The 24286-nt window shown below is 44.5% G+C and overlaps 1 protein-coding gene across 4 annotated transcripts in view; it reads right to left on the bottom strand.

The window, feature by feature from the left end:
• Positions 1–4636: 4636 nt before the first annotated feature.
• Positions 4637–24286, bottom strand: part of RNF152 (ring finger protein 152) — a 46342-nt gene continuing 26692 nt past the window's right edge. For all 4 annotated transcript variants that reach the window (XM_075052297.1, XM_075052299.1, XM_075052300.1 and 1 more), the window contains one exon: positions 4637–10285. In XM_075052297.1, the coding sequence (XP_074908398.1) occupies positions 9171–9782 (612 nt within the window). In that variant the 5' untranslated portion in view covers positions 9783–10285 and the 3' untranslated portion in view covers positions 4637–9170. The remainder of the gene's footprint in view (positions 10286–24286) is intronic.

Genomic DNA, 24286 nt, shown 5'->3' with positions numbered 1-24286 from the left:
AGGTTCTCACATTTCTTCTAAACCTTAAAAGTCATATCTACAGCAGAGGAACCGTAAGACCCCACGCTCTAACCAGAAATGTTATGCTGGACCATTCCAGCTAGGAGAGTATTCGCAGTGTGTCCTTACGGGGCCATTTTCTCGACAGAGATTTGTGGTGGGTCACATCCATGTTTCACCCAGTTCAACACCCACCCATGGACACCTCCTCCCCGTGGGCCACTAAGCAAGCACAGGGTGGGCAGACTGTGCAGGGACAATCTAACCAAATTCCCGTCTTCCTTCGGCAAAAGTCAGGTCACTGACCTAATCGAGGATTTAACAGTCTTTTAAGGAGACAGATGATTTGCCCTCAAAATTGGTAAATATCTCTTTATCAAAGGCTGCTTGCTTTAGATCTATAAAATGAGGACTGCCACTGCGTATGGGACATATGACAGAGATCCTTAGAGGCCGAGTCCACTAATGGCTTTAAATGAGGCATAAGACCCGAGTTTGATCTCAGAGAACTGACAGTCACAACTAATTCCACATATAGTGCTCTGTGTGCTTGACATCCAGAAAGTCCAGGCTCTGCACATTTCAGCAGGCATTTTAAACTTAATAGGCAGCACGTGACATTTCATTAAGATTTTGGTGCTATTGCAGTTTTCAGCTGTTAGGAGGTTTATGAGGTATTACAAAACAGAAGCACATACATATATTTTGAAACTCGGCAGACCTAATCCGAGCCATGAATATGGATTTTCTTCTTATCTCCCTCCCCCACAAAAGGAAGTGGAATCACAAAATTAACGTCACTGATACGCTGAACAAAACCCCCCAAAAGCTGCTAATGAATGGACCTTATCTAAAAAATCAGATTGTACAAATAATTTCTAGTCTCTCAGTTGTTTTCTCTTGTTTTGCTATTGCTTTTTTTCAAAAATATTAGGGCTATAGTAAAGACACAATAATCAAAAGTTCTTATTTAGAGAAGACCTATTATAATAACAGCAGACAAAGAGGTATTGCAAATAAGACACTGTATGGAGCCCTGGAGATGTTGCTATTTCTGTGGAGACTAGTTACCATTTTCATCACTGAAAATGGAGTAGAAATTTGCAGTCACTCATACATACAAAGGTAAGTTTCTTCTTGCAAATATGCAGGGAAACAGGATGGCCAAACAACAGGCTGAAGAAGAGGAAACAGGAGATGGCACACTCCTAAGGAAGCAGGACAAAGTCCTTTCTAAGCTTCTTGTTATAAAGGACAAAAGAAAGAACCCAATCCCAAAGACGCCAGGCATCAGCAATAACAAACACAGACAGTATCTGGGGTATTAAAAAATACCCTCATTTATCCAGTACTCCTGACAACATTTCTCTCAATCCCAGAGGTTTGCTGAAGTTGCTGCATGCTTGCTCTGCCTGGATGGCTGCCGAAAGACATTCAGTGTTGCAATTCTTTGTTTATCACAAAACCATGCTCCTTGCTGGTAACATTTTACAACTCTTATCATGCTGTTTGATCCTGCTACAACTGTCCAACTCTTGTCTTCTCTAAACCAGAGGAAGTCAGAAAGGAAAAGAAAGAACACCCTATGTATCCATTGCAGTTAGCCAGTTTAGCAAATATAATCATCAAGCAGGGATTCAGTTGTATCAATCTGTAGGTTTAGCAAATCCCTCAGCATTTCAGCACAGCAGGAAAGAAGCGATTAGAATTCAATTTCTCTCTCCTGGGTTTTTTAAATCATCATCGCTCTGGATTCCTAGGGTGGGTTTTGGTGTGGGTTTGAACTGCAAGCTTTTTTTTTCCACCATGAGTTAAGAATTCTCAGCTATGTACAATGAGCAATTAAAAATAGGAGCTACAGAAATACAGGTTTCTACATTCAAGTGCTTGAAAACAGCTGCCTTGAGGTATTACAGAGTCTCTGCTAGCCGATATGCTTTCAAATTTCAAAATAAAACTTTCCCCAAAGCAAAGCTTATTACTCCAAATGGTCTTTAAGAATCATGCAGACTAGCCAAGTATCAAGAAACAAAAACCTAAGTGTGAAGTCCACCTCTATTCAAGAAAGTATTTAATTATGTGTGACCGAATCCCTTCATCTTCCTTCGTTTTAACACTTTAGTGCTTTCTCAGCTTATTTTCCTAAATCACCTCCTAAATATTTCAATACATTTCTTAAGCAAATCCTTGAGAAACATCTGTGACTATTATTCCAAATAATTTAAGCAAGAAATTATTCGTTTGCAGTTCAATCAGCAAATTGGCCATGCTTGGGAACTGAGCTCCCTTTTATGCTTGTAGTCAGCCACACGTGTCTACCACGTGACACGTTGCTTTGAAAGTATTGTAAGATCCACCACTGTTCTTAAATTCTTCCAAGTGAGATCACACACTTTACAATGACAACCTGAATTCAAACCAGCTTGCAGGAGAAGACTTTTTCAGATCTTGAAGCAGATCCAGTTTCTCTCAAGCAGATGCAAACCCCAGTGATTCAGACCTGGTCAGTGCATGCAGGCACCCATAGGGCCAAAACTGATCAGCACGGTGACAATACACACACATCTTTTTGTAATGCTCAAGATAGGCAAGTAAATAACCTTCAGCATGAAACTACTCAGGTTTCTCCGTTCTTTTATTTACTCCATCTTGAAAACCAAGCCAGAAAGCTACAGACCCCTAACCTAATCCTACTATTTGAGTGCAATAGCTGTACCAAATAGCCACTTCTTTTGTTTTCAGCTTCTCAGACCTAATAGGTTCAATAAATCCTGTCTTTAGCTGTTCGGCATTACCAACGTTGTCAACTTCATTATTTGTCCTGGGAGATGGCCACCTGCTTTTCTACGTTCAGTCAACACACATGCAAATAAACCAAGTTTTTATTTTAAACAATGTGACACATCTGCACGCACCAAGAATTCAAGGGTTTGCTTTTTTATCCCAACTTCTTCCCACTGAATTCCTGTTCAGCTTGTGTCTGAGTCCTAGACTTCAGTGATGATTCAGCACCCTAAAAAAATTCTGCACACCCATCAAATTTTTCAGTTAAGTGGAAAACTGCACTTTTGAAATAGGCAGCTTCCCAGCTCAAAGGTGTTGAAGAAAAAGCAAGATCTGGAGTTTCACTGCCATTCTTGAGATACAATTTGACAGCAGTGACATATGCAGGCCACTGCAAAACATGCCCAGTAGATGTTTTTGCACATACAGATCTGAATTTCCAGGCTACTGCCTAATTGTTTGCTCATTTCCAGGTGTCCTCCTTCTGCACCCTTTCTTCACTCTTTCAAACCAGTTCAGGGCAAGTCTGTATGTTGCCTTCAAGCTTTCAGGAGCGCTTTATGCAGCTCTGTTTCGAAAGACCTCCAGTTGAACTTAGATTCCTGACAAACTAAAAGCCCAGGCATCTGGCCATTGCCTTTTGGGTAGACATCCCAGCCTGGAGACACAGAGAAATGATGTGGCTCCTCACCTGAACCCCAGGCGAGATGTCACCTGTGGAGCAGCGGGTCCCATCCAACAGCAGTAGGAGTTGGTTTGCAGGAGACAACTCAGAGGGGGTGGCAATTCATCCCACACAAAATCCAGGTAGCGATACCTAGGCTTCATACTACCAAGCTATCTCAGCACCTCATCATCCCAGCACCATAAAGTACGTGACCTTCCCGAGATGTACGAGCCTGAGGCCCTTTTATTAATCCTCTTGGCCTCTCTCTACTACACGTAAGCATGTGCTGTGTGCATATCCCCCCCACCGAGCATGGAAACATGTCCCTGTGCTTGTATGTATAGGGGCTCCATGCATGCCCATGAGTCCCCATTTCATCCCCATGCTTAGGTGCTTCACTGCGATATAGATGAGGAGAGTGAAAACAGAATTCTGTAGATCTGAAGGGGTCTGTGGGGTGGATAGAGGGGATAGGAAATATTACCTAATCCCTCTGAATTGCCTCTGATGTTCAGGAACACGCTCAGCATAAAAATTACAGAATTATTTAAAACTAAAATAACAATGTATTGAAGCATAAGGAAATGCTTGAAAAATGCATTTTCCTAACATTTATTAAGCACTAAATTTCACTGAACTTGGAAGATAATTTCTTTCATTAGAGATGCTCACGGCAACTTAAGGAACATCTGTAAAATCATTCAACTTGAGGATGAAGCAAGCAGCTTTGCTGGTTGACACGAGCATGCAAGAGGTAAAGTGACAAAGAGAAAGAACACAACAGCCCCAGCTGTCAGGCCTATGGACAGTGTATAGCACCGGAAAGGTCACTAACTCGCTGTAAATCCATTGCAGCATTTCCAGACAATCTTGTCCTACTGAAGCTCTTACACAAAAACCTTTGCCTTCAGGGCCAGCAGATCCTTCAACAGCCTCCCAGATGATGCTGGGACTCATTTGCTGCCAGGTACTTTCTTCTCTCCCTCCCCCCTCCACCTGCCCATAGAAAAAGTCTGGAAAAAACAAATCTCAAGGCACGCTTTCTGCGCAACTAGGATAAGGAAGCATTTCAACCTCAACATTTACTTGAGATGTGTTCACTTGACACGCGAATGTCTCCCGCAGTCCTCACAGAAGTGTCTCCTGCCAGCAGGCCACGTTCCCTGTTTAGCTGTGGATGGTGGGCACAGCCCCTGTCTATGACTGAGAGGAGGCAACATCCTCCACTATGTGGCAATGCTGTGAAAAGATCCAGGGAATATAGAGGCTTGGACCAGTTTACACAGTAGACTGGTGCCTGGGGCTTTGATACTGGGACACCTACAGAAGAGCTCAAATCATGTATGAATTGTTTGGGTTTGGTTTAGCCCTGTTGTGAATGTAACAAAACCAGTGCAACGTCAGCCATCTCTATTCCAGAAGAGCATTTGCAGTATTAGAAAGGTTGGCTGCCCAGGGCTCCAGCAATAAAAATGGGACTGGGAAGGGGGGCTGAAGGGGAAGGGGAAGGCAGCGTGCCAGTCTGTACAATACATGTTTAAGTCAAGGCCAATAATCCCTCACTTCCATAAACAAAATATTTACTTATAAGTCACGATTAAAACAGAAAAAAGAAAAAAAAATGTTGTGTAGCTCAGCAGTCATCCGCTATAATTCTGTATTCCAAGGTAATTAAAATGTGAACAACCTTTTTATTATTTACCACAACCCACACTTAACACTTTGCCTTAAAAAGCTGAGAGCCAAATTTCAGCCACCCCCTCGTAAAATACAGAGCAATTCTGCCAAATTCCCTTCCATGCTCTTCATTTGATGGCAAAGTAACAGAGGTACCATAATTCACTTGATATCATTCTTTTCCTGCTAATGTTTTATTCAGACTGAGCTTCATTAATAAAGATGAAACTTTGGACTCATGATTGCTCCATGTTTACAAAACATCCAGGCTCCTTTACATCTTGGTTAAGCATGAACAATCATTGAACGCACAATTTCCTAAAAAAATCCTGCATACCAAAATTGCATATTTTGAATTTTTAAAATTCACTAAACAAAATTTCACAGAGTGAACCCTAAAGTCTGTTTGCCAGGAAAGCACAAGCCATAAATGGAAGTTGGGACCCTCCAGGAAAAAAAATATAGCTGGACCCCAACACACACATCCTTCCCATTAAACAAGCAAATAAATACACATTCATACAGATTAATTTGCTCTAAAAATGCAGGTGCTTGAGTAATTACCCACAAGTTTTAGCATAAATTTGTGTTGCTCAAACAGTACTGTGTCACAGTAAGTTTCCTTCTTTTTTTTGGTGGAACTGGGCAGTGATTTCTTACTGGACCTCAAAGAACAAAAATTAGCCCAGATTTTGAGACAAGTCCAAATGTGTTTCCCCATAAAGAAAAATTACAAAGACAAGGCTGTTTTTAAAAAAAATAGAGTTTAAAAAAAAAAAAGTTAAAGGTGTATATAGCAGAATCACTTTTTAATGCCAGGTATTGGACCAAGGAATGGGACAGACTGCACTGCATTTTTAAAGCAGGATGACTATCGACATACTTGAGAAACATTTTAACACTGTACATTACAACAAACTATTTAGTTCACTTCTACACAAGTCAGCAAAAAAGCTAGGTGATCCAACATGATATGGCAGCTGCAAATTTAAAATGATAGTCACAGTCTAAAGCCAGAACAAAAACATCTCCAGAACTCCTATTTATAAAAAGGAATGAACGTACACACCGTGCGCGCACACGCAGGCAAAAATCTTGAGGTTTTACTTATTGCTCTTACACAAGGCTGTGAGCAGGCAAATGTCTGGATCAGAAATTAGGTCAAACATGCATTTGAGCAGGCACAAAAAGTACGCGAAATTCATATTAATGAAACAATGTACTGTGTTACGTAATACAGGATGGTATTCTGCTAATATAATACTTACGTCATTAATACCGGATAAACTCCAGGTCTGCCTGTTGCATAATGTGTTATGCAGGGTGGTATTTTAACCTAATTTCTGATTTCTCTTTCATACTGCACCCCCCATGCAGGGATGAAGAGGGCAGTTTTCAAGACAGCTGTTCTTTGCAACACCAGAGAAACCTTGGCCTCAAGAGCTTCACTCAGGCAGGTATGGCTGGAAGGAGGTTATCGTTGTCAGCACTGTATCTCCAGGACCTGCTCTTTGACTGCCTTGCGTTTTTGTGCAGTCATTGACAACTCTGATAAACACATGCAGAAGCTGGTGCAAAATGCATCAGCGCTGTTCTCGGAGCATCTTCCAGCTGTGCTATACACTCCAGGTACACCCAGCAATTGCTACAGGGGATAAGGCAGTAGAGGGTCGAGTCTTGTATCTGGTCAATTCCTCAAGAGTCTTATAAAGGCAAGATTTTTTTGTGAACTGGCTTTCCTGTACACAATAAGCAGCACAGCATGGATGTCGGTGGAAATCTGGCTACAAGAGACTAGCACGTTCAACAAGACACATTTTGGAATACCTGCTGTTCCCTACTGCAACCAAATTAAACATGCTGCGGAGAGGTGTCCGTGTAATTACAATACTCATAAGCCAGGTTCAAGGCATACTGCACATGGGCCTTGCACAAAAAAGGCATTGAATGTGTTATCTGAGGATTTATTTTTTTTTTTTTGCTGTGCTATGCATACATATGACAGTAGATAAAAATCAGCACAATGGTTCCTCTCCATACATGACCCAACACACACCATAACAATTAAGCACCATATATATGCTATTCTTCAGTTAACAGGAATCAAGGAAGAAAATGGTGGTTTGTGAACAAGGAGGGGAAGAAATCCAGCACGAAGTTAGAGGTATGTTCCTGACAGAAGTCCTAGCTGCGAATGTTTATTGTGAACCAGCATCTGGATTTTGTGACATAACTAGAAAACCACCGATGTCTACAGGGCCAACTTGGGCACTGCATAGTCAAAATTATGTTCTCCGGTGGTATAATATGGCATTGAGCAATCTCCAATTAATTATTAGAAAGAGCAGTAGGTAGACAACAAGAGGTCACACTTCAGGGAGGTTACGCTTTGTACTTGCAAAAAGAAGCAGTGCAAATCAACAGATTTTTCTGTCTTATTAAAGGTCTGTCACGTGCCCCTTGATCCAATCCCTAAATCTCACACAAATTTCAGCTTTCAGGCTTGCCAAACACCCAAATTCACACTGAGCTCTATTTTACTTATGAGCAGTACTAGTAGCGCTAGTGGGACTGCTTAGAGCAAGGCGCTACTGCAGTGAAGGTTCAGGAATTTGGCTCTTTCCAAGAAGTGAACTGCAAATGGCTGGGGTTTCATGACACTCACAGGTGGAGGGAGACACTTCCTGTGTTTTTGTTGGGTTTTTTTCAAATCTGTCCTTATGAACACCAACATTTATAAGACTAAAATGTGGGAAAATGCTCTGTTATGCTCACCCAGACACTGTGACACCAGGACAGCCACAGTGGTTTAGGAGGGGTAGCCCATCCAGTAGAGGGTTAGGTTGGCCTGGGTTCTCCTCCCAGCTATGTCACTGCCTCTTACTAGATGATTGCATGTAAGGGTCCTTGGTCTCAGCTAGGATGGTGAGGCTTCCTTAGAGCAACTCCTCTGTCACACCATCCATGGGTGCACAGTTGCATCTCCTAGGAAAGAGGGAGGCAAAATAGGTCTAAATTCTTTAAAAACAATTAAGAAAACCCAACCTCTAGAAAAAGAAAAAGAAGAATAATTTGCTATGACATCCTTGCAGGAGGAGTCCTAGGACTTCTCATGACCCATTTCTTCACTAGTGGCTATGAAGGCCAGGTCGTCAGGAAGCCCTGCTGCCAGATTGGAAGTAAAACAGCATGTCCAATGTTTACCACTCAAAGCCATCCTTTGTGTAAAGCCAGTTAGGCAGAAGTATTTTGGCTGCATTTTTAGGTATTTCTCCTAGCCCACTTTGCTCCCCTGCTTGGAAGCTCCTTCAAATAAAAGATGCTGAAGTGCCACTTCCCTGTAGTTGAAAAAAAATGGAGAAAAACAGAGAGGCAAAAAACACGCACCACGGAATGAAATGATTGCTTGTAAAACGTTTCCTTTTAAAAACTATTGTACAACTCCCTAACTTGGTTTAATTAATGTGCAGTTTAAAACATATAAAATGCCTTACCAGCTAAACGATTCCTTAGTTTTACAAGTCTCCCTCCCTCCCCCCATTAAAAAATAACGCATGTGTGGACTGGTATTGAACACCTCGTACAGAGTTGCGCGCCAATTCTCCTTTAATTCTACATGGAGCAGTTTTGATTTTAATCTACTGTGTTTACAGAAGAGCTCATACCATATACTTTACAGTATAACCAGCTACATAGAGGCCGTTAATCTCGTAACACGATAAAAAAAATCACTGTAAGTTGCAGTCCCTTTGATAAATGATTATGGTGAGACATGCAGTCCTCCTCAGTGCTGTTGCTGCCAGACACGGGACGTGATTTTCTCCGCACGCTGCTGAGAGGCCTGATGCTGCACCGCCGGGGGCCGCAGCCGGGCCGGCGCACCGCTGCCCCGGTGCACGGCATTCTGCAGTCATTGGGCAAAGCTGTGGTGAATTGTCTCGCTCGATACCACCACCACCATCACCACCACCACCACCACCACCACCACCACCACCACCGACCCAACCCAACCCCCGGGGGAGCAGACCCCCCCCTTCCCGCCTCAGCCGCAGGAGATCACCGTGAAGCGCTTGGAAATGCATGACATGTTGTGGAGGACGATGCCCAGGAGAAAGACCAGGACGCAGGCCACCAGGATCACAGTGCAAACCCCCGACCAGGTGGAGCTTTTCACAACGCCTCTCCGGTCCGGCTCCTCTGCTCCCCCCTCGGCGGGAAGGCCACCCTGCAGCGGCTGCTGCTCCGCCGGGATCGTCACCACCGCCAAGGACTTCTGCTGGCCGCCGGGCAGGAGGCGGCAGCCAATGTCTCCCGGCAGTAGCGCCCTCTCCTTGGAGAGGGGCAAGGGCAGCATGTAGCACCCATTGCTGGGGAGTTTGATGAAGACGGGGGTGTGCTCCGATGTGTGGGGGATCGCGATGACGGCGATCACCTCGGGGTCATCGGGCAGCTGCGACACGGAGTAGCCCGGCGGCAGCTTGGTGATCCCGCGGCACCAGGGGCACCGCAGGTCCTTCTGGCTGGTCCTCATCTGCTGCAGGCACACGGAGCAGCAGGTGTGCTTGCAGTCCAGCAGCTTGGGCCGCCGGCGGGGGCTGTAGTAGTTGAAGCAAATCTGGCACTCCAGCAGAGAGTCCTGGGACAGGGTCTCCATGGCGGCGGGCGCAGAGAGGCAGGGCGGGCCTCACGACGAGACTCACCCCAGTGCCTCGCTTCTCCTCAGGGCAGCACCCGCCTTCCCGCCGCTTCTCCTTCTCCTCAGGGCAGCGCCCGCCTTCCCGCCGCTTCTTCTCCTCAGGGCAGCGCCCGCCTTCCCGCCGCTTCTCCTCAGGGCAGCGCCCGCCTTCCCGCCGCTTCTCCTCAGGGCAGCGCCCGCCTTCCAGCCGCTTCTCCTTCTCCTCAGGGCAGCGCCCGCCTTCCCGCCGCTTCTCCTTCTCCTCAGGGCAGCGCCCGCCTTCCCGCCGCTTCTCCTTCTCCTCAGGGCAGCGCCCGCCTTCCCGCCGCTTCTCCTTCTCCTCAGGGCAGCGCCCGCCTTCCCACCGCTTCTCCTTCTCCTCAGGGCAGCGCTGGCCTTCCCGCCACCGCTTCTCCTCAGGGCAGTGCCAGGCGGCGGCTATGGAGAGCAAAGGAAAACCTCCGGCCTGAACCTTTCAGTACCTGAGACAAACAGAAGAATGCAAAGGAAGAGGTTACGTACAGGAAGGACTGGGAACAAAAGAGCCCAGCTAAGGGGGCATGAAAACCAGCGCTGACTTTGTCGTCTGGCAGGAGAAACAAATTTGCGACCCTTAACAGGAAAGCATCTTCCCACTGGCTTCACCAAACTGCCCAGAGGCAAACCTTCAGGTCAGCCATCACTACATCTCCCCCCTGCCTTTCTTTTTCCAGCCCAGCTATAAAATCCCTACCAACCCGCCGGTCCACCACTCACAGTTATATTTATACCCGTAACAGGGGAGGCTGTAGCTCACTAAGCAGGTCCTTCAGCATCTACCTCCTGTCATATTTTCAGGACTTTTCAGCCCTTCCTGCACCTTAGCAATTGTTCTCATTTAATCCTTTAAACCCTTGAGGATTTTTAGCTATTTGGCTCAACCGCTAAGTCTGCATGAAAGGTGGGGGAAAGAAAAAATATTGTTAAACGGATGCATTTCCACAGGCTCCTGAACTTACCCTTGTGCACGAATGAGCAACCAAGTAACTGTACTGAAACACCCACATTTGCACACAACAAAAAGTAATGGCACCGTTTTCAGTCAAATTAACTGTTTGCCTGGTTACATGAGCAGCTTGTTGAACATGGCCCTCTGAAACATAAACCTTCTCACTGATGAAAACTTCACCCGAGACAAAAGGCTCTGTTTAGACCCAGGACCACAGAATGCCACAGAGAACAATCTGTTAATGCACTGAATTAAAGGCAAATTGTTACTAACCTTGTTCTAAACTATTCATTATAAAGGGATTCTTTGTGTTTCCCCACTTATTTCTTATAGCTATGCAAAAAAAGGCAGCTGTGTTTACTTTCACAGTGAGTTGCTTAGCTTTGATTTTGCTCACTCCAACACATGATAAATATGAAGGAGTGACATTTTTACAACCTTTTACATTGCCTTCCTTGCTGTATTTAAAGAAGTATCAGCCTGAATTTGCATCCAGAGAATACAATAAAGAAAACCCAAAATATTTGCATGGTGACCTTTGCTCTTCTCTTATTGCAATGTTATGCCCAAAATGGAGTTAACACCTGAGGACCACAGCTGTCGGAGGACTTCTTCCTTTCCATACAATTATTTCTTGCTTTTCCCTCCGGATCATACCAACTAGGTTGCAACATGCTAATCGATGGGTGACGTCAGTAAAACAGAAACAACGTAGTTCAAGAAGAGAAGGCAGGCATAGACGTGGGGTTTGCAATGCAGGACAGCCCTCTGGACCACACTGTCCCATATCCTGCTTCTGGCAGTTACCCGTATTTGAATAGGGAAAACAAAATACACGTCATCTCTTCAGATGCTAACGACCGATATCACCGACATTGGCAGAACTAGACCGGCTGCTGATTTTGTAACAGCAGTGGATTTTGGCTCACAAGGCGCTTCAACAAACAGGCAGTGACAATCCTGACTCAGGAGGCAGCAGGGGCTGCAGTTTTGAAGGCAGGAGCTTGCGAAACGTGCGCAACGGCTGCAGTGGGAAACGGCGCGTGCCAGCTGCCCGAATGGCACTTTCGGGATGCTTCACCTGAACGCGGCACAGAGGCCACCGCTGGGAGAGACCCCAGCCAGCATGAAGCCAGCACGGGTCCGTGCAGTGCCTGCTCTGCACTGGCATGTATTACACATGGCGTTAACTGATACTCCACGTGCAGAGGGAGCCTAACACCACCGCAGAAAGGGCTATGCATTCACCACGTATGTGCAGGCTGCACCGAGGGAAGTGGAAGAAAATGAGTAGAGGTTTTATCTCCTTTATCCTCTCCTTCCCGTTACTATCTCCACATCCCTACAGTGCAGGCAGGCACAAAGGAAGACTGTCAGAAAGGGTCGTTAAAAGACTAGCATGCAGCAGAGAGACAAAAATGGAAGAGAGCTATCCACAGTGCTAGGTAATTCCCAGCTGAAAAACATTAAGAGACAAAAGCCAGATTAGAAATTAGTTACAGGAACTCAGGAAGGAATCACTGAAGCCGTAAGATCCAATTTTCAGCCACAATCAACCCAACAGTTTTATATCTTGCACAGAAGTATCGATACAAAATCTTCGCAGTTACACACTGCTCAAGCCAAACTTGAGCTCAGACATTACAAGACACAACTCTGATCTGCTGTATCTGCAAATCTACCCAAAAAAGCCAGGTGTAACAATACTGCAGCGTTATTATGAGAAAAAGCCCCAATGCCAGGAAATTCAGAACATAAGGCTTATGTTTAAAAACAGAGTGGAAGTACTCCTGTAGATGTGAATCAGTATCTCTCCATAGAAGTTTTGCCCTCCACATTTTTTATGTCAGTGAACTGACTGGTGAAGTTCTCTGACCTCATTTAGCTGTCACCTACAACCATCTCTCTCCACTCACAGTGCTAAAGGTAAACCAGTTTCTATTGACATGAATGTGACTGGGATCAAGATAATTTTTCTGACCGCATACCCTTGTCCAGGAGTCATACGCTCTTGCACTGTCAAGCCCCTCATCCCTGTCCCAGTGACATCCTTACAGTAGAAGATCAGTGCTAGGAGAGAATGAGATGAGGTATTCAGAAGTGAAGAATAAAACAAAAGTCACCTTCAGGCAAACAGCGCCCTAAGGAAAAAGAAGAAAATCCATCCCAACAAGAAGATCTCGGCTGGTTTGAATGCCAAGTAATGCTGCGAAGCACTTCTCTAGGAGGTCAAAGTTTTAAAGCATTAGTGCAATCTATAGGAAGAAGAAAGAAAAGAATGGAGCCAAATTGAAAGGTTAAGATAGGGCCTAGCACCTACATGACACACGTTGTTCAGGTATGTGTGGTTATATTTGCAGAAGCTGTAAATATAGTGACAATCCCATTTTGACCTGGTGCTGAATCAAGGAAACATTCACAGTGTCTTGAAGTTACACTTTTTTCCTTTCCTTGCCCCCCTCCCCCCGAAAGAACAACTATAAACAGTATTTCGAGTAACAAGGTTGCATTATGCATATATGCCGAATTATGACATTTCTTACTTTCCCAAAATGTCTCAAATAATGATCAGAGGTGTATTTTGACACATCAGCGGTAACAACTGGCAAGCAGAGAGGTAAGCATGATTCCTTCAGAATATGTCTAAAGACAAGTTAAAGAGTAGCCACAGCCATCTAACCCCCTTGGCCTTTGCTGACACTGCCTTGTTCAAAGGTTGGACATGGGTAGCTTCATGGGTGCAATGTAACTTTATTTCCAACCTTACTAAAAGCCTCACAACCACCCTGCACTCTGCCACAGCTCAGTTTGGTGATAAAAGAAAGTCAAGCCATCATCTACAGTAAGAATTAAACTGCATATCTATTTGATTCATTTTGTAGTACAAAGTTAGGAATGAAAAAGCCATGGGAGCGCTCTCAGTACTCTTCTACCACTTGACTTTAATAACTATGCCAAGATTTAACACTGCAGCAGACCTCCTCTTGGACAGGGGACTGAACTCTCTAGTTTGTGCTCAATGCACCCCCATACCAGTTGGGGGTACTGAGCCACCACAGGAGAACACCTTGCTCAAAGCTTACTCAGACTGGACTTTTCTCAGCACTTCGAGCACAAAGACCAACACTTTGAGCACAAAGACCAAGAGGCAGCCAGACTGCATGTGAGGGCACAGCTAATATCAAGCATCAGCCAAAAACATTGTTTTGACATTATTTGCTCTCATCAACCAGGGACACCCAAGGGGAGCGAGGGGACCGTTGACAGGAAAACGGGGGGGAGTGGGGGGTGGATCAGAAAAGAATGTCAGGGATATATGTAGGTTTCCGCAAGAGAGACAGTGCATTTGTATGTGTGGATAGGAGCGCGCATGTGGAAGGGAAGGCTGGGGATTATGACAGTGAAACCATACAGACAGACAGAGGCAACTGCAACTGTGAGTAGTGACTCTGCCTGGCACAAACCTGACAGCAACCAGAAGCTCTTCAGGGCTGAGATCTAACTAGTAACACAAATAAAAACTAACTGGGTATGAAAATCCACAAGCTCCAAAACTCAAATGTCAGCAAGGTGCAGCAGGAGCAAAGGAAGCGAGAAGAGACAGGCCTTGCAAAGAAGCATCAGGAGACCTCTCTGCCTCCCCCACACGCTCTTCTTGCTGTGGGTCTGCCCAACATCCACAGGGCTGCCGCTAGCCAGCGAGATGAGATTCACAAGCAGTTAGAGAGACGCAGGGAAGAACCTGCAACACTGACGACCCTTGTAGCAGAAGATCAAAGTACAGCTGGGTGGCCAAGAGCATGGCACAAAGGTCCTCCTTGCAGATTTGGGCTATCCTCTGCACAAGCCAAGAGTTTTTAAGATTTCAGACATGATCGTGTGACTCACGCAATAAAAGTCTGGAGAATAGAACAGGTATTTCAGCTGTTTGTCAGTCACGCTATCTGTTCTGCCAGTACCCTGTCGGAGGTCACAGCAGAGCCCCAAGCTCTCTTTTTTTTTGGGTGAGCAGGAGGTCAGGAGTGCGAAGGCATCAGCTTCCTACTCCCCGAGAAGGGAGAAGGGGCATTTGCTGCTCTCTTGCAATTTGTAGCTTCCCAGCACAACGTAGGGAGGTGCTGCAGCAGGTGAACAGATGAAGGTTGCTGCAGCTAGTATAGCACAGCTACAGACAGTGAGAGAAAGAAGAACGCACAGGTTTGCTGCAGAGAAAGCTCTGCACAAACCCTATTATAAAGTGGTCCCCAACTGGCCAGGTCAGAAAAGACAGCTATTTTTGGAACCCAGTGCAAAGAAAGTCATTGAACATCCATGACCAGAGTTGGGCAACAAGTCAGAGAACAGAGTAATGGCAAATCCTTGCCTATTTTTTCTACGCAAGGCCAGCCCCAGTAAGCAATGGAAACCACAGCCTTGAGGGGGTGCTCCCTCCACTGGAGAACTCAGAACTATCTTCACACATACTTAACTTATTAGGGCCCAGAATTATATTAACTTGAAAGCCCCAAAAATATACTTTAATGATGCCTGTGGAATCTAATACAATTCACAGAAGATTAAACATCACATCACATTTTTAAAGACTGGCTTCGGGGCATGCTGATGTAGTTAGCTGATCACTGAAAGAAAGCCTCAAAAACTTTGCACAGACTTATGCACATATTTAGGCATGCTCTACTTGCTATATGGCAAGGTTAATAACAGACTTTCAGCAAGGCAGTGCATTGACGATACTTCACCTTTCTCAGGGAAGGTTCATTACGTAAACTCCCCAAACACATTAAGAATTCTTTGACAGTATTACTGAGTATGTATGATTTATGATGAAGAAAGATCCATTCATTTCAGGTGCCCTTAGGCTGGAAAGAGATGGGGGGAGGGGGAAGTGCTGTTCTCAATAGGGGAACTAATTGCAAGAATCATCTGCCCACAGATACAGATGGAAACGTGTGCTAGAGTCACTTCAAACTCATAGTGAGGAGGAAGGAACATGTTTAATATTTGGAAGGATTTCTGCTACAAAATTCAGCATTTGTTTATGTTTCAACACATTCATGTTTGGACAAAATACATTGGGGCTGTTGCAAATGCCCAGGACGTACTACCTGATTTCCCCTGAATATCCTTCACTAAATGATCCTATTTATTTTTAGGCTGTTCTGTAGCACTAATTACCATAGTAACTAAGAACAGCACAACGATTAATTAATTTATTCATCACAACACCCTTGTTAAGAGAGAAGTATTATCATCATTATATCCTTTCATCATCTAAAAAAAGAAGTGCTGAGAGACGAAGCAGTTGGTCCAAGGTCATGCAAGCACCACCCAGATTGCCTCAAAGCTCCTGGACAACTTCATCACAGCTCCACTTCTCACCTCATGAGCCACTGAGCAGAGATGACAGATTCTGGACAGATTCTTTTTTGCAACAGAGAATCAACAAAGCTCAGAAAACCACCCGTTTATCCCCATCTCTTCCAGCTGGCAGCATCTTCATGGTATACCTGAGATTTTTTGTGGCTTTCATTGGACATACTAGCTTTTCCACAGACCATGAAAATCATGAAAGCCTGTGATCCAGAAGTTAAAGTATCGCCACGGTCACAGTTCATCCACCACGTAGATTACAACTGAGAGACTACAGGCATTTTAAGGGACATAAAGCTAACAATAAGATGGCAACATTAATCCATTCTTCTGTCCAGAATTACCTATTTTCCAGGCACCTTCCTCTAAGCCAAGCAGCCTACACCCATCATCCTTTCCATTTAGTTATTCACAATTGCACAGAAATATTGCAGAACAAAAGTGTTTTAATTTGGCCAAATCCTTAGCCAGTGCAAGCTGGCACTGTTCCTTTAGCTTTAGTCCAGCCCTTACCAAGATGAGAATCAGGTGTACACACTCCCAGATGCATAAAGCCACAAAAAATTAAGCTGAATGAAACCATGATATATGAGTCTACAACATCCTATGAACCAACACCAGGGGATCCGTGCTGATGGAGAGAGAATCTGCTCTGGATGATCTCAACAGCGCAGATCAAACAGGACAGCAGTTGTCCTGCCTCTCTGGCAGCTGAGCAATCGGAGGTGGATCATGAAAAAGGCGCCTAGTTGCAAGGTACCATCCCACAGCATTTACCTTAGAAATTGTCACCAGCCAGCCCTCGCAACAGGAGACAGAGGCAGAAAGGTCACCCACAGGAACGTAACTAAATGTAGAAGTTTACGGTTTCGGAGCAAAAACAGATCAGATGAAAACAACCTTTGGTGTTTATAGAAAGCAGAGGGAGACTCACATGCTGCTCATTGTTCCAACTCATGTCGCCAGCTGTGCTGCTCCCTCCTTTTATCTGCAAACTTTGACACGTCCACATTCCCTGGCTCCAAAGACCTTATTTTGGTCAAATATGACCAGGATAAGCTGCACTTTGTTCCAACAGCAAACACTACTAATCACCTGCAACATGCCAGGTCAGCAAACGACCAGTACAGTTTCTTACTGCTGAGTCAAAACAGTACAGCTACACTCATCAGACAGTTTCGTGCAAGGTGCTTTACCAGTGTGAAACACTATCTGAAATCAAAATATTCCCAGAAATATGCCCATTTCAGACAGGCAAAGACAGAAAGCAGACAGCTTTCCTGCCCACCCAGCCCCTCGGCGGCCCTCCATGAAGGTGGTCCTGGAGCCCAGGCGGTGGGAGCCTGACCTGCTCCTCACCAGCCCAACTCCGACACGTCTGCAGGTTTTTGACAAGGTCGCTTGTCAAGCTGCCCCAGAGCTACGGTTCCCTAAATCTCCCAGGCTCCCTCCAGCCTGGCAGAGCAGGGGTCCCTCAGGTGCAGCTCTGCCCTGCTAGAAGGAGTGTGGAGGTACTCCTCACCACTTCTGCTGTCCTCAAGTTCTAGCATTTCTCTTCCTGCATGAGGGGTGCACTGACAGGATGACAGACCTGACTGTGGTCCTAAGACATCCCAAATCTGAAAATTTCCCAGCACAGGATATTAAAAGGTTCCCCCTAATTTGCAAATGAACAATATCTCCAGCATTCAAAGCATCCCAAGGGATGGTGCTCATTTTTACAGCCCACTCTGAGCACAACACTTGCAGGGCCATTAGCACTTCTTCAGTTTTGTTGGCTGCTCTTAATTATGCCTGACTCACTCCTAAACCCCAGGGTGAGAGGAATTGAAAGCCAGGTTTTTCCACTACCAAGTGCGAGTGCCATTTGCCATTCAAACTTACATCAAGAGGAATGGGAGTAGGAGGCGGACCGTGAAAAGGAAACTACCCCTCACCCCTGAATAAAAGCAGCACCAGTAGTTATTTATCACCAGGACATAAGGAGCAGGTGGTTAGGTCGCTGGCAGACAGATTTAGAAGTTGCTTCCCTAACTTTAAGTGAGGTCACAAGTCACCAAGGCCAAAATCCCACAACCTTAACAGGAGTAGCTATGGGTGTTAAACTCGCTCTCAGTAACAGCTTTTAAATGCAATGCAACATATTCTTTCTAAGAGATTTTCATTTATGGCAACATGACAGAATTCTGTGGCATTCAAAATGCTGAGAGAGAGAAGCATGAAGCACCTGATCACTTAAATGACAAATTTTGCTCTCCCATTAGAGCTTTATGCTTCATCTGCCATTGATAGAATTTGCCTGATACCTGAAGAGAAACTTAATTAAAAGATCTTCCTTTCCTCCCCTGAGGATTTGGAATTAGACTTACAAAATACACTATTCAAAAAAAGGAAGTAATTTTAAATAAAGCTCAAATGCAGATGTTTCTCACTGATACAGGTCAGCAGGTGATTGAGTGGGAATCAGCTTGAATTAGTGTATTAAGACACCAGTCTATAATTACAGGAGAGAGTGCTACAGCTCTCTTGAGGTCATTGAGTGGGTTTTCAGAAAACTAAGTCAAAATCTACCTGCCTATGGGCCCAAACAGACAAAGAGAGAAAGGAATCAATACTCACACGTTCATACACTGCCTATACAACGCAAAAACTGAAAACTCAATTTCACACTTACCTCAGGAAACAGAAGTCCTTCAAATGAGAGTTTTAATTGTTGCAACTCTGCTCTGCACTCCCGCCTTATACACCCCGGCCTGCTTAACATGCCCTGCGCTCTCTGCATTCACCCAGCACAGCTTCCTGAGGACGTGATTCTGCGACCCACATCACTGAACAGCTACCTTCACAGGCACGCCTGCTTTCAAGGGCTGGGATGGTTTGGGGTTTGTTTTGTTTGCATGTGGGAAGGGGTTGTTTCTTGTTTTGCTTCAGACAAAGGGAAAAAAAGCACAACAGACCCAGGGGAATCAAAATAATACATCCTTTTTACATTGAAATAGATTGGATTAAGAAATTGGAAAATATTTTATTAGAAGCCACACAACAATATGGAAATTCTCTTCTTTCATACACAAAGAAGTAGAATAAGGTTTGAAGGAGATTAGATGGGGCAGGGGGAGCTTTTTTCATCTTTTTACCTTTCTCCTGAAATCTGCTAAGTGGGCAGCACAAAAGAGTCAAGCCCCTTATTTATCAAAAGAAAAGGTGTAACAGATGTCCTAACATAGATAGAACCAGTTCCAAGAGCTTATCGTCACAAGAGAGCAGAAGATAGCCAACTAATATGCTTCCTCAAGGTCAACTGCTATGTCATTTCCTAATGCAGACAAATTGTGATCTTCATGCATTTTTGGTCTCTGATAAGTGCTACAGCCACACCAGGTCACAGCACTGGTCATTCTGGTTTGCAGACTACACCAAAAGGAACTGGAACCAATCCAAAAGCTCCTTTCTTATTGGAAACTAATCATTCATCCTGTAGCACTTCCGGCAGCTAGTAATACTAATACCACCCACACTTCCTGAATCTTGGGAACAGTCCAACTCTCACTGCAAATATGGATCACAAGCAGAGTTAGACCAAGCCTGAACTGCATACATATTTATGATTTCCTTTTTTGTGATTTCTCTCACTGTCTTTACATCAGTAAAATCCTCCAAAAGAGATTTAGCAGGCTATACCAGAAAAATATTTTCTTCCAATACTTTTCCAAACCACACATTTCTACCCATGACTATAAACATTCCACAAGCAGAGTTCATACAAGTCATGAAGTGCACAGCCTGACATTAGCCACAGAAGTTAATGGGATGACACATGTTCTTGAGGTCAGTTGCACATTTACATACTTAACACACTATCCATCAACACAATCAATACAGAACCCGGTGTCAGCAGCCACAGGCAGATCAAGGTAGTCTCCAAGTACAGATGCCTTCGCTCCCCCTGCGCCATCCTGAAAATGTGCAACCTGAGGAAACAACACAACCTTCTCAAAACAGCTGCAACTAAACCAGCTGGTTGCACATCAACTAACCCAACCAGCTCCACATCATGACTCAAAGTCCCAGGACCACCAGCGAAAATATCAGACTAGTGGTGAGACAACAAATTGACACCAGGAAAGGCTCTCGGCTCTCTCCTTCATGCCCATGGACACAGGCATGCCCACGAGAGAAACAAGATGACTCCCATGGGTGGACTTCTAGGATGAAGCCTAGAACAGAGTGAGGGGATTTGCATCGAGTCTCTCCCTCACATGAACCAGCACCATTTGCAGACAAAAATAGTCTTGCAGCTAAGCAATGTGGTGTTCTCTAGGGCAACAACCATAACTCAGGCTAGCAACTCAGGTTAGCACCACCACAACCTTCTCCAGTGGGCTGAGATAAATTACGGCTCTGGGAGACTAAGCTCCAAGCTGCAGAGCTGCTAGCCTCTCTGCTCCGGCAGCCCTGCTGTGATGGGGACTGGCAATTGGCTGCTGAAATGCTCAGGCACAGGAAGATAAACTGTTCTGGCCCGTATTACGTGAAATCTACAGTTGCTTTCCTTCAGAGATGGTATTCAATTCCTAGAGCCACTCACCTTCTGTAGCTGCAAGAAGTTTATCAGACCTGCCAAGATTTGTCAGGTTGTATTTCATTCTTTACAGTGAGTTTCAAAGTTTGGGCCAGACATCACCCATCATACTTACTCCAGTCAAAGTCTGGCTGGTTTTGAAACATCCTGGTGTGAAAATATCCTCCATTTGGCAGCACTTAACTAACAGCATACAGCGTTTTTGCTGTATGAAGGAATGCAAATGCTCAGAAAGGACTGTGTTACGCTACATTAGAGCAAAACAACCAAAATGAAGCAAACTGCTTTACCTCTTAATTTTGGGCCTAGCTCTGCAGTCCTTGCAATGTAACAGCAGAACAAACTTAGAAGACATAACTAGCAAAATATTGCTTATGCTCAAGACTTAATCACAATCCTGATAGTATATGGCCACAGTGAGTCCTAGGCTCACAGGATTATGGACAATCAACTAAGTACTCAGTAAAAAGAAAGCTGCTAGCCCCATTTTTCTGAAGAGAAGCCTGAAAACATGAACTTCAAGCCCCAAATCCCAGTTAGGTAGAACCCATAAACTTCAGTCTCTGTCTTGCAAGCCAGTCTCATGATTTCTGCATGTGAGTTAGAGCTAACTAAAGAAACGTAGTTTTGAGGTGAACAAATTCATTGGCAGTTTCAGATCAGATTAAGCAAATACTTTCTCCTTAGGCAAAAACGGTCATTTCCATCAAAATGTCAGCTCATTTCAACTTTCACTTCAGTTTGACTATTTTCTTTCAGAAGAAGAAATTTATAAAAAGGTAACACAAAGGGCAAACAAAGCTTTTTGTACTGACTCTGGAGCAATTTTTCTTCTGACATGGTCAGCCACTGAGTCAGCCAGAAGTATCCCTTACATCGCTCTACTGCTGAATGTGGAATGCTCAAGTCTATCAATACAACATGATTTCTTTTTCTTTCCCAGTCTAGCAAAAGTAAATGAGATAAATACACTCCAACTATCAGCAATAGTTTCACAGCAGCATGTTTTCAAAGACTGTTATTCAGCATTTTTTGGCTGTTGGCTTAAAAAAAAAAAAAAGAATCACAACATGGGGCATTTTCAACAGACAAGTCACATTCCAAGATGCGATTGAAGCCTGAAGAGGACTACGTCGTTGATACCATTTCTGTTTTTTACAGGTGTTTCTTGCTGAGGATCTAAAGGATCTTACTTTGAAAGGGCAGGTGATTCAGGGCTTTCTAAAAAACCTCACACTCATCCCAATAGTCTCAAGAGTGCATCCCAAAATCATAAATTGCTTTTGAAGACTTATATCAGATAAGCTTCACCACTTACTTCCAACATGCAGTTCACCTCAAATACTGTGTTCAGTTTTGGGCCCCTCACTACAAGACAGACACTGAGGTGCTGGAGCGTGTTCAAAGAAGGGCAATGAAGCAGGTGAAGGGTCTAGAGCACAAGTCTTATGAGGAGCGGCTGAGGGAACTGGGGTTGTTTATCCTGGAGAAAAGGAGGCTGAGGGGAGACCTTATCGCTCCCTACAACTACCTGAAAGGGGGTTGTAGTGAGGTGGGTGCTGGTCTCTTCTGTCAAGTGGCTGGTGATAGGATGAGAGAAAATGGCCTCAACTTGCAGCAGGGGAGGTTTAGATTGGATATTAGGAAATTTCTTCACCAAAAGGGTTATCAAGCATTGGAACAGGCTGCCCAGGGAAGTGGTTGAGTCACCATCCCTGGAGGTATTTAAAAGACATTGTTGACATGGCACTTAGGGACATGGTTTAGTGGTGGACTCAACAGTGTTAGGTTTACGGTTGAACTCGATGATCTTAAAGGCCTTTTCCAATCTAAGCAATTCTATGATTCTATTCCATGTAGCATCACACAGAATAGCAGTTAGGAACCAAAGACATGCCTTAGGGACTGCTAAAAGAAGGGAGAAAAGGCCAAAAATCTGTGTTGCTACTCTAGAAAGTGTTGCATTAGAAGAGATGATCTAAGAAGACACAGTGTGCATGCACACACCTTTATGTATCTATGCAGGATTCACCCAGATTCCACTCAGCTGAGGTCTTTATTCCATTTTTGTTATAGTATTATATGTGTACCTTAGAGTGGTGCGCTGAACACTGAAAACGTCAATGCACACAACCAAACCAATGCCAAATGAACCACACTGACTTATGCCCATTGAGGATTTGGCCCACAGACAGAAAATCAATGTTATAAAACAGATTCAAAAAATACCTCTTTTCTACTGCCAAAACAAGTTCTCAACTAGGATGAAAAAAATGTCAGCTCTGGACCCAGATTTGCATTGTGCCACAAACTACAACATCCCTTGCTTTCCAGCCAAAATGTTTTCAAAATTATTTAGTTTACTGACATCATTGTTACTTTTTAGAGTTGAGTCAGTGTTCTCCTAACTTTTGCTTCAGTCACTTCACTGTCAGGTGTCTTTCACTTTAATGATTACTGCTTTTCGCTTTTTGCCAACCACAGAAATGATCAAAATATTTTACTAAATCAAGACATAAAGAAAAAAATACTTCATATTTTTCAGAATAACAGCATGAATTGGAAAAATCATTTTCTATTCTTTAAACCACTCCTTCAGTGAAAGCCTCTGCCAGTTTCTTCCACACTGAGTTTGCAGAACACCTGCCAGAGTGAGGTCTTTGCCAATAAACAGGGCCCTTAAGTGCTATGACAATTTAAAAAATAATGTAGTGATCAATACAAATAATTAGTACTATTATTATTACTAACAGCCATGCTCTTTGGTCTGAGCTCTCATCTTCTAGAGCAGCTGCCTCTAGAAAAGAGAGCAAAGAGAGCAAGTGCCAGCAGGTGGCACTCCAGAACATAAAGCATTAAGCACCAGGGCTTGCAGGAACAAGAAAGCCAGTCCTGCTTGGCTGTCCCACTAGCTCGCTTTAGCACCCTTCAGGAGGTTTGGTTTGGTTTAGGATGGCCGTCTCCACTTTCCCGCTCCCCAACAGCAGGGACAAATGCTGCCAGTCCCAGCTTTTAGCACCATAAGATTATCCTGGTGCTGAGTGGGTCGCATCAGCAAGGTGAGATGCAGCTTGCGCAGTCATTTCTAAGAGTAGGGTACCAGCACACCCAAAGTGCTGAGCTCATTACTTGCTCTCTGACTGAGGGGAGAGGTCCTGCAGGGCAGGCTGAGTTCTTTCCCACATTCTGCATGGAGAGGTGGCAGCGTCTTACTGCCTCCCACCACTCCCCCAAACAAGGAGCAAGCTGGGATATGGCTGAAATAATACTGGTTTTTATTGCTTTAAGACAGCACCACCAACAAAAAACATACCCTAACGATTAGGAAACCAGTTTCCCTTCTGTTTATTTTTAGCTATGACCTACCCATACAGAACAGCTACAGTGTTCACTTGCGTGGTTAGGAAGAGTCACCACAGATGGTTCCTCAAGGTGCGGTGAAGACTCCCGCCCTCCCCTGAGCCTCCTGCCTTGCCCCAACACTCACACTCCTCCTGCAGCATAGTCAGTCAAACTGGCACTTCTTCCAATCAAACCCTGACT

Source organism: Buteo buteo, chromosome 20 (assembly GCF_964188355.1).
Source record: "Buteo buteo chromosome 20, bButBut1.hap1.1, whole genome shotgun sequence".
Classification (NCBI taxonomy): Eukaryota; Metazoa; Chordata; class Aves; order Accipitriformes; family Accipitridae; genus Buteo; species Buteo buteo.
The sequence above is the reverse complement of the archived record's forward strand: the minus strand, read 5'-3'. Positions and strand labels throughout refer to the sequence as shown.